This window comes from Phodopus roborovskii, unplaced genomic scaffold (assembly GCF_943737965.1).
Source record: "Phodopus roborovskii unplaced genomic scaffold, PHOROB, whole genome shotgun sequence".
In the NCBI taxonomy this organism is placed as follows: domain Eukaryota; kingdom Metazoa; phylum Chordata; class Mammalia; order Rodentia; family Cricetidae; genus Phodopus; species Phodopus roborovskii.
This window is the reverse complement of record NW_026125928.1, coordinates 393049-407593: the sequence shown is the minus strand read 5'-3', so window position 1 is coordinate 407593 and position 14545 is coordinate 393049. Positions and strand designations below refer to the sequence as shown.

The following is a 14545-nucleotide window of genomic DNA, read 5'->3' as shown; positions in this document are numbered from 1 at the left end:
TGGCTCCAGTTGTGGGATCAAGAGGAGTTCCAAGAACATAGCAAGTCATTAAACATATGCATGTTTCTGTAGATGAACAAGTAACACAGGAAAGAGAGTTTTGTTTCAGCCTCAGTATACAATGTCCCCAAGAATAGATGGGGAGACACACAGCCAAACATTAGCCCACTCAGAGAATCTTGTGTAAGACAGGGAGGAAGGATTGTAGGAGCCAGAGTTCAAGGCCATCACAAGAAAACCCACAGAATCAACTAACCAGGTTTCATAGGAACTCAAAAAATCGGAACCAACAACCAGGGAGCTTGCATGGGCCCTCTGCATATATGTAACACTTGGGTATCTTGGTATACTTGTGAGCCTCCTAACAAAGGGAGCAGGGGCTGGCCCTATCATTTTGGCTTGCTTTGGGAAACCTACTCCTCTTTACGCTAGATTGCCCAGCCTTAAGGGGAGGTGCCTAGTCTTATTGCAACTTGAGATGCTATGCTTTGTTGATAACCCAAAGGGGCAGAAAGGTGTGCCCCTTTCTGAAAAGAAAGGGAGAAGTAGATTTAGTGAGGGGGAGGGGATATGGAATGGGAGGAGGGGATGAGGGGAGACTGCAAACTGCAGTCAGGACATAAAGTTAATTAATTAGTTAATTAATTAAATGTTTCAAAAGATATGTTCATTTAAAAAAGTGGTTCCCAAGGTCAGACACAAGGCCTCTCCTTTATCCCCTTTTCACATCTTTCCTGTTCTTCTAGTCAGAAAAACTTTTATTTAAAAGATAATAACATTTCTAATAGTAAAATGCATGTAAAGCTATTACGAGATTTTAGCCATATGATTCAGTGTCGCTTCCAGTGGCTGTTTTGGAGATTTAGTGGCTTAATGCTAAAGAATCCCTCTGTAATATCATAATCTCAAGCAAAACTTTGGAGGAAAGTTTTTCAACATAAGTCTATGAGGGCTCTCCTAACACGGCCTGTTGCAAATAAAACACAGCAGATCGTTTCAAATGGAAGAGACAAAAATGGAGAACTAGAATATGGTTTGACTATATATCATCCAATTATGCTTGCTTCAAGCCTCAAATTATCATGAGTTTAGTGTCATCTTCCTCTATGATTTTTAACCCACGTACCTAGCATCTGGCACATAGTGAGAATGTAATGAACGGCGCTGCTTGCTGCATTCATTACTATTAGAAGCAGTTGTAGTAATGGTGCAGCCCCAGCACCTGGCACAGTGCCCAGGAAACATTAACTATTCAAAACTATAATAATTATTTTTATATCTTTAGGGCCCCAGCTTCCGGCATACCGCCTAGCTCATAATAGGGAACTGAATGTGTCTTTTCCTTCATTTTCATTTTTGCCTGTATCTTCTCTTTCTCCTACAGTGGTGCCTTGGTAAGATGATCATAGAGCTCCAGAAAATGTTTACCCACCCTTTTCTTCTATTGTGGCCTCTTAAGAGGCAAGTGGAAAATGTTTAAGGTCATTTACTCAGTTGAAAAAACTGAGGTTATGAACTACATCCCTAATTCTAGTATTTTGCTGTAGCTTGAAAAGTAGCTTTCGCTGCTCTCCCCAACAATCTCTCAGCCAAGCCATGAGCAGTCTCATCATTGTGATCTTCCTCTCCGGAGAGAATGGCCCTCCCTTTTGTATATTTAATTCATCCTCCAAAGATTAGCACAAGAGTTCCTAGCTGAAACCTTTTCTCCAGCATCACAAAGCATCAAATTAGTGCCACCTACTTAGTACTTAACTCTGCTAACACCCAATTGGTTTTGTCCCTTAAATGCCTATAACTACTACCTGCCCTATTCTAGACCTGTGTGAGTGCTGAGGATACAGAGATCTACCCTCTTCATAGGAAGACAAATATGCAGTCAGCATCACTGAAGAAATGTGATCAAAGTACCAGTAGAGAATGGGAAGACTGGCTGAATTCCTGCAGGCACTGGGTAAAAGTTTTACAGAAAACAGAACTTATAGTTGAGGAGGTACTGAAACATAAGGAGAAGTTAGCTAAGTGGAGTATGTGGGATTATGCCCAGATGAGAAGAACTCGTCAGGAAAAAAAAAAAAAAAAAAAAAAAAAAAAAAACAATTTCAGAACACAGCTCACTATGGCTAGAATTTGAGATGGGGTGAAAATAGACAAGTATAAGGTTGTCTCATTTACTCATCGAGTGTCAATCAAGAATCCAGGTTGTGCCATTCACTGGATACATAGTAAAAAACAGGACCTTGTACAATTCTTACACTTGAGCTTTAAGGCTATTTGGAAAGAACAATTAACTGATAAGACAAATAAGTAGAAATTTTGGTAAGCATTAAAGAGGAAAAGGACAGGACCATAGAGAGAAAATATTAAGGGACTAATTTACAGGGGGTGATTAAAGGGCAGCTCTGGGGTGATATTTTTGCAGGAACTAAAAGATAGAAAGAAATAGTAAAAAAAATGATTTAATTAATTTGGGATCAGAGGTCTCACAGTTGGAAAAAAATCTTGGCATGGAAAAATCTTGGCATCACAAAAAATCAAAAGAATCATCATGGGGTTAAACATTTAAGATAAAGATGAGTAGTTTAAGAAGGGGTCAGAAAAGGAAACAGGAGCCAAGACGCTGCAGGCCTTATAAAGAGTGTGGTTTCCATTGCAAGAATAGCAGTAGGGGCTGAGGAGATGTTCGGTAAGTAAAGTGCTTTTCACACCAGCATGAGAACCTGGGCTTAGATCCCCAGGCACCCACATCAGAAAAAGCTGAGCATGAGAGTCCACGTGTATAATCCCTGCACAAGGCAGGCAAACATAAGACCTTGCTGATGGGAAAATCTAGCCAAATTAGTGAGTTCAAGGTTCAGTGAGATACCAGGTCTCAAAAGATAAGATGGAAAGCAACAGAGTGAGAATCTGATATTAATCTTGGGCCTACACACACACACACACACACACACACACACACACACACACACACACACACACGAGAAATCATGAAAGATAAGCAACATGGAATGAGATTTGTGCTTCATAGGACAAATTAGTGGCAGACTAGATGTGGAGGAGAAAAATTGGAGTCAGGCTGATTAGGAAGTCCAACATGTGGCAGCGGGTGCAGGTGAAAAAGGGCCGAGGCAGGGCCTGTTCTGCCATCTTCCCCACCACCACAGTGATTAGCAGAGTTCTGGGCACACTGCAAGCACCCAGTGTGTTTCCATCAAGTAAGTTATGGTAACAAAAGCCTGAGCGCTCTTGAGTGTTTTTTTTTTTCCGGAGGGGGGTGGGGGTTGTGAGGGCTCACACTCTTCTCTGCTCCCACTTTCTGATGACAACATGGAGAGGGAGTCTAAAGTTAGTATTATCGAAGTCATACTCTGTTTACTGGTAAGTGCTTCCTCTAGGTGCCGATTTCCATTAGACTCTGCCAAATTCTTTGACAGTAGTTGTTCTAGCTTTCTTTCGGTTGCTGTGATAAACACAACTAAAAAGAAGGTGGTGAAGAAAAGGCTCAGTTGTCTTGCACTTCTTGATCACTGGCTGTCAGGCAGGGCAGGAACCAAAACAAGTACAGAAGCAGAAAACGCGGAAGAAGCTTATTACTAGCTTGCTCCCCATGACTTGATTAGCTACTTTTCTTCCTTCCTTCCTTCTTTCCTTCCTTCTTTCTTTCCTTCCTTCCTTTCTCTCTTTCTTTATTTCTCTCTCTCTTTCTCTTCTCGAGAGAGGGTTTCTCTGTGTATCCCTGGTTATCTTGGAACTTACTCTGTAGACCAGGCTGGCCTTGAACTCACAGAGAGAGAGAGAGATCCACCTGCCTCAGCTTCTCAAGTGCTGGGATTAATGGCATGCACCACCCCCACCCAGTTTCAGCTATTTTTCTTACGTAGCCTAGGCCCAACTGCACATCACCCACAGTGAACCACACCTTCTTAAAGTAACCAGCAATTAAGCCAGCGTGATAGAGGCCAGCCCTCAGTTGAGGATCCCTCCCACTTCAGGTGACTGGCGTCTGTGTCAATTTGACAACACACTAGTGAAAGACATAGCAGAGTTTCTCTAGAGAGCCAAACAGCACCTTCTCTTCTGAGAGCTGGACAAAGAAAGAAAGAATTTGTCATTTGGGCATGTTCAGGGCAAAAGGCAGCCAACAGTCATCTACAAATGCTAACTTCCCGGATCACAAGGACATGAATTGCAAATGCTACCTGATCTAATATATGCTTCTCACCCTGCCAAAGCAGGGATGTAATTACCTGAAAGAGTGAAGTTAATGTTTGTGGAAGTTCCACGACTTCTCTTACATCCAGGAGATGAGACGGGGGCTTTGTATTACACTTCCATTTACTTCCACCATTGAAATGGCTCCTCAACAAAAAGTACTAAAATAAGGCCATCTTTACTCAAGAGGGGTTTGGAGAACTTGAGGAGAGAAGAGCCAATCAGCTCATGGATCTAATCTTTTTTCTCCCCCTTGAAAAGGATCATCATTCTTACCTTGGAAAGACAGTACAAGTAGTCAGTGAGGAATGTGAGGGAATTTTGATCTGCAAATTGCAAAGCTCTACCTTGCGATTCATTCTGTATGATTAAAGGCAAAGGTACTTTTATTTTCTTGGTCTTCCAGAGGAAATGTGAATGCTTTGTAGGAACTCAGGAAAAATCTATTTAGTTTTCACCGTACAATCAGTTCTATTAAGTGTGATCTGACCTTGGCTCTGGCACAAACAAAACAGACCATTCATTTGTCAGAATTAAATCAAATTGATTCTCCAGTCTGTTAGCTTCAAGGTTTGAAGTGGTAGCAGAAATCAGGAGTGGCTTTAGGGAGTGAGTCCATGCTCATCTTTTGCAGATGGTGTTGGCTTATTGGAGTCAATACTTCTCCAATGACCACAATCAAGGAGGACAGCGACAGCAATGCTTAACACACACACACACACACACACACACACATATATATATATGTATATATATATATACATATATATATGTGTATATATATATATATATATATATATTCCCTTTTACCTTTTGTTAAATACATGGTCTCATGTGTCCTAGGCCAGCCTAGAACTCACTATGTGGCCAAGAATGACCCTGAACTTCTGATTCTCCTTCCTCTACACTCTGAGTGTTGTGATTGCAAACACACACACATCCAGCTCAGGTGGAGCTAAGTATCAAGCATAGGGTTTTGTGGATGCCAGACAAGCATTCTACTAGGTGAACTATATTACAAGCTCCTAAAATAGTACTTCAGTCTGAAATGTACATCTGAAACAGTGGCAAATGTAAGCTTGAAAATTCAATTATGAAAGACTCACAGGCCCCAGAGACCAAATTAAACTGGTTCTAAGTGAGCAGCAACTTAATGCCACTGATCAGAAGTATTACCATGGATATTTTCAGCCGTGGAAAGGAAGGAAAGGACAGTGTAAACTGTGTTTGTGTCTTAGGAGATTTGGTAATATATAACTCCTTTAACCATCCAAGTAGCTTTTCAAGGTAGGAGTTTTTCTCTAGCATGAGACTTGGTAAGCACTAGATGATAACTGCTAATGGTATTTAAATGGATAACCTTAGGAACAAATGTGGTAGATGGTTTGAGTAACTTATCCAAGATCACAGAGATGCTAAGTGTTAGTGTTCAAGCCCAAGTCATTCTGACCAAAACCTGGGCTTTTGCTCCTCTTCTCCTCAGTAACAGGGAAACACTGATGTCATTCAGACAATTTGGGGTTTTGAAATCCCATTAGAAATGGATTAATAAGTGGCCATTTGAAACCTTCAGGTAACTAAAACTATCTTTCATCTTCCTCTCTCTCTCTCTTTCTCTCTCTCTCTCTCTCTCCACACTTAGCTTTCTAAATTGCTATGAACCATGGCCCAGCTGTACTACAAAAAGGTCAATTACTCACCATACAGAGACCGTATCCCCCTCCAAATCGTGAGGGCTGAGACTGAGCTCTCTGCTGAAGAGAAGGCCTTCCTTAATGCAGTGGAGAAGGGGGACTATGCCACCGTGAAGCAGGCACTGCAAGAGGCTGAGATCTACTACAATGTCAACATCAACTGCATGGATCCTTTGGGCAGGAGCGCCCTGCTCATTGCCATTGAGAACGAGAACCTGGAGATCATGGAGCTACTGCTGAACCACAGTGTGTATGTGGGCGATGCATTACTCTACGCCATCCGCAAGGAAGTGGTGGGCGCTGTGGAGCTTCTGCTTAGCTACAGAAAGCCCAGCGGTGAGAAGCAGGTAAGAGAATTCCCAATAGGCTGAAAGCAGCCACAATACCAGGGCATCAGAGTTCCAGGGAAAGGTTCAGCACTCCGGAATCGAGAAGCCCTGTCTTAAAAACTGTTATCAGTTGGCTCAGGAGCTGCCCTGGGCAATCCCTGCCAGTTTACTCTTTTTTTTTTTTATTTCAATTTTTTTTAAAGGAGTGAGTTGTGGGGGGTGGGAGGTTAAATGATTTATAGAAAAAAAACTGTGCTAGAACTAACTTATCCATCATGATCATCCTCATCTTCCTCATCTGATTTACTCTTTTGTGTTGTCTTTTGTTCTTAGTTACTCAAACATACCGATACTTCACAGTGCAAAGGCATGTTCTTCATATTCACAATATGGAGAAATTTCCTTCCCCCTACTCAAATGTTACCCTCTACCAAAGAGACCAAGCGCAGACCCACACTTTCTCCTGGGAGGCTTTTCTTCCACAGACAGGACAGGAAGACTTTAGCCTTGAGTGCCATGGTGCTAACAAAGCTAGAAACCTCACTCATTTTCCTAGTACATGCTATGTCATTGATATCTCCTCATGGGTGTTTGTGAGTTTGCTTCTATGGGTCTCATAGTCTCTAAGTCACAGAAACGTGGTGTCTTTGATTTCGCAGTCAAATCTGACACCCATGTTCAATTCCTAAGCCCTATGGTTTCTCCCTTCCTCTCTCTGTCCTCTCGAAGCCTGTTCTCACTAGTATTGCCTCTTCTGTCATCACTCTCCTAAATAAGAGGTTCTCAAAGTACATCCTCTAGACTGACAGCAGCAGCATTTCCTGAAAAGTTATGAAGAATGCAAAGGCTTAGATCTCCACTACAGTGGTACTAAATCATAAGCTCTGGGATGTTGCCCAATAAGCTGGGCCTTAACGGGCCCTCAAGGGGATTCTGATGCATCGCTGTCCTACACTGACATGAAATTTTTTCTCATTAGTCTCCCTGCATCAATTCTTTTTGCAGCTCCAAGCCATCCTGAAGTGTCTGGCTGGCTTGTCCTTTCTAAATTAGGAAAATGATCTTATTATCCCTGCCCATACCTTTACTACTACGATGTTTTCTATTAGTTTGTCCCCCATTGTTAGCAGAAAACGTTTGAGGCAATGGACTTTATAAAGCACAGGCTTGTTTTGATAACCATGTTTTAGAGGCTGGATGATCAAGATAAGGTGGCTTATCTGATAAAACTCTGATAGGGCCTTCTTGCTTACATTATCGGCATGGTGAAGAAATTGGTATGGAATTGGTCAAATATAGGAGACAAATCAGCATCTTGATGAACATGGAGACAATCATCCTCAAGTATTATGAGATATGGCCAAAGCTGGGTGTGAAAAAAATCTTCAGCTTTCAATACTGACTCATTTGGGAAATAAGCAATGAAAATAAATTAAGTGACAACTCACAAAGTATTGGAATTGACAGAGTGGAAAATGGAATGAAAATCTGAAACTGGCAGATTAGCAGTTCCTTGAGTAAAAGGCATAAACCCCCTTCCCCATCAGCATTTACAATGCCCAAGGAAGTAAAGATTCCATCTCTCTTGCCCCTTGCTATCTTACACTACCAGCGCAACATACGTGATAAATATTTATTCAATGAATAAGTAATATGCAACCAGAACTGAGCTTTGCATCCTAATATGACATACTTCATTTAACCCTCCAGGGACCTCTATAAGCTAGATAATATCATCATCGTTTATTACTATTATTATTGTCATCATCATCCCTGTTTGTCAGTAAGAAATAAGATTATTAAGTCAATCGTTTAAGATCACACTAAAGTTCGTAATCATTTTTAATCACTAGGATCAGATCCCACAACTGAAGCAGACTATTACAAAATGTTTGGCAACAAAGGCTGGAGAGGGGGTTCATTGAGTACATGTATTGCTCTAGCAGAGGATCTGTGTTCAATTCCCAGCAACTAAGTTGGGTGTTTTGTAATCATCTGTAACTAAGCTCCATGATATTCTATGCCTTTTTTTTTTTGTCTCCACAGGTGCCTGCACTTGTGAACACAGACACATAGACATACAAAGACACATAATTGAAAATAATTACATTAGTCTTTTAAAAGTCAGCAACATTAAAAGGTGTCTAAATGCACAGCAAACAAAACGTGATTCAGACTCACCACATGCAGTGAAATCTCAGTTGTTCCTGGCAATGTTCATTCATGATGTTTCTATCACACAGCCTCATTGCAGCCTTGGTTCTGAATACACAATATGCACCCTTTACATTGCACACACTGGCACTATATACAATGTCAACGACACTTGTCAGCTTGGGTTTGAGACTATTGACTAATATGAACTACAGTGCTTTTATACATACCAAGTGTTATGATATTGCAGAAACATAATGGTATAATTATGGAAAACAAATACTCTTAATATTTTTCTTGTAATCCCTAAGCATGTTAAGTATTAAATTAGTTTATCTTGGGATTAGATTGCTAGGATGTTGATATTAAAGCTGTTCACTGAGTTATTTCATAAAAAAAAGTCAGATAGTGAAATTTAGCTTGGGATTAGCTCAGAATGTCCAACAATTTCTTAAATAGGATTCTTAAATAATTCTGCAATTCATACTATCTGGTTATATATAGCAGCATTCTTAGCACTGATGATTATAAAGTTAAAACATTGTTCAACTCCAAAAATCACTGAAAAGGATCTACACCCTGTGGTATCAAATATTCAAGATTTAATTATTTGTATAAATATAAGCAAGCACATTCATCTCATTACTATGCAAACCTGGTCTCATCTTTAATAAAATAAATCTAATAATTGTTTCAGACTAAAATTTGTTAATGATCTAGTATCAGTAAATGTTTAAAATATGTATGCCTATCCTATATACCCATACACCTGGTTTAGATAAAACTTTCTTGGGTGAAAAGGGGTTGTAAGTGGATAAAATTTCAAAAGCCATACACTAGGACACATTACTTCACTATAAATCTTAGGATCCTAGCACAGAGATTATGAGAAAAGTCAAATGAATAGAAAATAGATGACCTCCCTAGAAACAACAGGCTTAAGAGATTTAGAAGAGAAGTTGAGTTTGTTTCCTATTCAGTCCATCTTACGAAACTCATCAAAACTGATAGGTTCTGTATCCCACTCTGCCCAGCTAAGCCCCTGAAGACATTCTCAACTATGAACCTCTAAGTTCCTGTACTACACTGGCTCTTTCGCTTATTTGAAATCAATCTCACAACACCTTGTACTAGTGGGTCCCCTCATTTCTAGCAATACCTAGTCCTCTTAACGTGCACCAAAAGCCTGATGCCCACTTCTTTCCATACTGTCTTAGTTAGGGTTTCTACTGCTGTGAAGAGACACCATTACCATGGCAACTCTTACAAAGGAAAGCATTTCATTGGGGCTGGCTTACAGTTTCAGACGTCAGTCCATTATCATCATGGTGGGACATGGTGGCATACAGGCAAACAGGGTGCTGGATAGGAGCTGAGAGTTCTGCATCTGGACCAGCAGGCAACAGGAAGTGATCTGTATCAGTGGGTGTAGCTTGAACAAAGGAGACCTCAAAGCCCACCCCCACAATGACACACTTCTTCCAAAAAGGCCAGACCTACTTCCACAAGGCCACACCTCCAAATATTGCCACTCCCTTTGGAGGCCATTTTCTTTCAAACCATCACTCGTGCTTACACTCTCCATACTGAACCAGTACACACTTGATAAGGAGTGCCTTACAAATATTTTTGGAGAACATGAAGGAGTTAAAGATATCTTCCAGGAAAATCACAAGACTTTCTTTCAAACAAGACTTTTGGAGGTTTTGTAATCGATCGCACTTAGCCTCCTTACTGTTTAGAAGAAGAGAGCACAGGACAATTTCCTAGCTGGGTGGTGAGTGTATACTGAGTCCAGGTTTTGTGGCTCTCACTCGCTCATGTATACCTGTGCTCTATAAATGCTGGGGATTTGCCAGTCAGGAAGGGACCATGGAAACTTATACTAAAGTACAAGTTGATGCGACCTCTCCTTGGCAGAAGCAAAACTTAACTCATCAAAACAAACTGCTCATGTTACAAAAATCAGACACATGAAACCCAGGCTAGGCTAATTGTGTAGTCTGAGTTTTGCTAGGACCTTTGGTCATTACCATTATAATACCTCCTTTGTCAATTTTCCACTATCATAAATAAATACTGTATCTTAAACCCCCACAGAGCCGTCAGCTCCATCCTCAAGTCTCTTCGGGAGCTTTGTTCTCTCTGCCCCAAGTTCAACTCTGAGCTTCTACTATTTCATTGTCTTCCATTATTCTGACAGTTGCTATGATAAGTCATATGTGAGCAACCATAATACTATGCTGTCATAGTGCTAGAGAGCCCCGTCTTTCTTTGAGATAAAAACAAGATTTGTTTACCTGGAAGCAATTGGGTATATGAGCAAAATATGCCTCCTAGTGGGCCTTGAGTTCATCTGGGTATACCATTTGCAGGAAGGTACCCCTTGCACACACAATCTGAAAGACAAACCTTTTCACAGAGCTGCCACCACCACCACCATCACCACCACCTGCCCTTCATCTCTCTAGAAAATGAGGCACAGCTGACTTCCATCAATCCTGAGACGATAAAGAAGGACCATCTTCTGCACTAGTAGGCAAGGTCTTAAGTTCCATGCTGGCAGCAAAATCCCTCTGCTCCTCCTTCACCCCAGTCCCCCTATGCTCCTCCCCTTACTCAGCTATATTAAAAGTACTTTACAATAATGATCAGAGACCCAGCATAAATGGTTGTTATTGGATTCTAGTATCAGCATTCACATAGAGACCTGAATTTTCAATAGGAATAAAATCTTCAAATAAAAATTGTTACATCTTATCTGGTAGACTCTCCACACCCAAAATGTATCGGGGAGTGCGTGCCTGCCTGCGTGCGTGCGTGCCTGCGTGCGTGCGTGCCTGCGTGCTTGCGTGCCTGCGTGCCTGCGTGTGTGTGTTCCTCTTGTTGCTCTAGACGCTAACCCTTTTAGCCAACTTTCTACCTACCACAGACTATTTCTTTGAAAGTAAAATTTGACAACTTAGGAGCTTTATGGGGTTTTTTTGTTTGTTTGTTTTTGGTTTTGGTTTTGGTTTTTTTATTTTCCAAATAAACACTGTTACAATTAGTCACAGAATTCAAAATTTGGGAACAATCTACTTCTTACCCATTCTGCTAACTACCTTATGGCTGTGGTCTTTGGGAACTTTTAAATGAGACTGTCAACAGGGATGGCAGATTCGGTTACAATTCAGAGAAGAGGCTGAATCATTTGTTGTGCATATGGGAAACTTGTAAAAATACAGGTTCTTGAGCTTAGGTACATGCCTGCAAGATTAGAATCTCAAGTTTAGGCCTGAAAGGAACACCTTAATAATCCCATTTCCACCAGTGTTTAGGTAAGAGGTCTAAATACCTCTCTGTTTATTTTCTATGGTTCCCATTAAAATTACCATAAACTGGATAGCTTAAAATAAAATAAATGTATTGTTTCACAATGTGAAAGGCAACAAGGAATGAAGATAATAGTAAGACTGATTCCTGCTCTTGGTAGTGTCTGATAAAATGTGTGGGTTAGGCCAGGCAGTAGCGATGAATGCCTTTAGTCCTAACACTCAGGAGGCAGAGACAGGCAGAAAGATCTCTGTGAGTTTGAAGCCAGCCTGGTCTACAAAGCTACACAAGATAACCTGTCTCAAAAAAAACAAAAACAATATATATATAAACAATATATATATATATATATATAAAATAAAAACAAAGATGTGTGGGTTGACTACAATTCCTCATGCATCTTACGTTTGTATCACTTCAGTCTCTATAGACTCAAAATGTCCTTTCTTTGCCTGTCCTTTGTGTTCACCCAAATTGCCTTCTTCCTAAATGGATGATCCCATCTTTGTGTACTTGCATCTACAAAGACCCTTTTCCAAAATAAGGTCCCACTCAAGGTTAGTATAACTTGAGCATAGCACTGGCGATGTACAATTCATACTCTGTGAGACATATTGATCCAAATAGTGGCTTTCACATTTTTCTAGCAGTAGAGTCATTTATAAAATCCAACTGAGATGAGAAAGAACACTTAGAAAGCTTCCTTCATCTATCTGCAGGTTGGGCCTAAAACATATATTCACTCATGCTTGCTCTTGCTTTTTCTTGACCTTTTAGTTGCCAGCACAACTTGAATACCACCAGTGTAGAGGACAGGAAGCAGAGTCTAAATCAGTGTTCATAGTGCTAGCCAGAGTAATTCCTTCCAAAATGACCCTAATAGCACCTAAGTGCTACCTAATCCAGAGGTCAGTTTGGAGGAAGAATTGAGATTGAAATGTATGAAAGACATTGGGAAAGTTCTAAATGTTAGACTAAAGTCAGTGATGATCATTTTCTGATTTACTGCTTTGGTTTGCTTAAGCTTGTCACATTGCGTGAAGAGACCAGATGGCTTGTGGCCCTGGTCACAAGGCACCAAGAGTACAGCGTGTGGGAGGGTTCACAGATCACCTCCCCCTGTCTGGCCTAGATGGCAACAATCCACCTTCTGCTACCAAAGAAGTGCATGACCTCAAAAGCATTCTTTGTCACAAGAGGTTAAAGGTTTGAACATTGCTATGTAGAGCTTCTGGTCATTGTATCAGCAGCCCACCCAAGTAGTTTTCTTTCTTGGTCACTTGCATCACTGCAGGCATCCAGTAAGAGGCTAAGCCAACCTTTTCCCTGTGGCCCTCCCCTCTGGGCTCTGCCATAATTACTCATTTGTCTGTGGCAGATGGCTCCAAATTAAAATAGGATTCACAGATGAGCTACAGAGATTAAATCTCAACAAGACTGATAAGTGTTTGTGTTGAGGTTATAGAAAATTAGCCACAGGACACTGTGTCCCCCTGCCCCATGGCTTCTATCTGCTTCTATTTCAGAATAAGATCGTACAGTATGGAGGACGGACCCAGACGACCTGCACAAAGGTTATCATAACACAGAGAGAGGACCCATAGACCCTAGTCCATCAATTTAACTCACAGAGATAGATCAGAAAGTGAAGGAGAAATTGTAAAAACTGATCCCCTTCTGTTTATAGACATTCTATACTTTGGAGTCAGCCACTTAGTAGATGTGTTTCTTCAGACAAGTCACTTAGTGTCTCTTTACCTCAGTCTTTTCGTCTGTGACTGGGAAAAATGAAAGAATCTGTAGAGCTATAGTAAGAGTGGAATGAAATATGGAATCATTTAACTAGAATGGTTCCTGGCATGTACTAAGTACTCACTAAAACTACAGCTAGTATTGCTCCTACTCTGACTAGTTAAAGTCATGCTGATGTCATCTGCTGGTTGAATGTTATCATTTTCTCAAGTGAATCTGGGAGATGGCTCAATTGTCAAAGTGTCTCCTGTGCAAGCATGAGGAGGACCTGAGTTCTGCTACCCAGCACACATGTAAAGGCTGGACTTAGGATCACACATCTGGAACTCAGCTCTGGGTGGAGGCAAAGTGACAAGTGATGCCCAAAGCTTACTGTCCAGCCATCCTCACCAAATCAGTGAAGTCCAGGTCCAATAAGAGATCCTGTCTCAAAAAGTTCCGTCCGAGGAGCTGGAGACATGACTTGGCAGTTAAGAGTACTCACAGCTCTTGCAGAGGAACTGAGTTTGGTTCCTAGCACCCACATCGAGTGACTCACAACTGCCTGTAATGACAGCTTCAAGGATTCTGTCACTCTCTTCTGCCCTGTGAGTACTGTATCCATGTGCACAAACCCACATAGATTCTCCCCCCCCAACACACACACACACACACACACACACAATAATAGCACAGTAGTAGAAGAGTTATCTAAATGATCATTATATTAAACCTTTGAAATAATAACAATTTGCTAGGACAAATAACCTGAAAAAGCAACTGAAGGCTAAAAGCCTTGATCTTAGCTCACGGTTTGGCACAGACCATTAGGAAAGGGAAGTCATCGAGAATGTGCTTGGTGCAGCTGGTCATATTGCATCTGCACTCAAGAAGCTAGCTGAAAGAGATAAATGCTGGTGATTTTTTTTATGCAGTGCAGTATTCCTGGCAATGGAATGATGCTTTTAGGGTGGGTTTTCCCACCTCAATTGATCCAGTCTAGAAACTACTTCACAGACATGAGTAGAGAGTTGTCGACTATCATGAGTCTAGAGTCTGTCAAATACAGTCAGGATTAACCATCAGATAATATTCCAGTTAATTGTGTTG

At 40.9% G+C, this 14545-nt stretch overlaps 1 protein-coding gene across 1 annotated transcript in view; it reads left to right on the top strand.

Moving 5' to 3' along the window:
* The window catches only part of Trpc5 (transient receptor potential cation channel subfamily C member 5), a 246973-nt gene that overhangs the window by 115183 nt on the left and 117245 nt on the right, over nucleotides 1–14545 (top strand). Inside the window, exon 2 of the mRNA XM_051179000.1 lies at nucleotides 5855–6253. Within this exon, the coding sequence (XP_051034957.1) occupies nucleotides 5876–6253 (378 nt within the window). The 5' untranslated portion in view covers nucleotides 5855–5875. The remainder of the gene's footprint in view (nucleotides 1–5854; nucleotides 6254–14545) is intronic.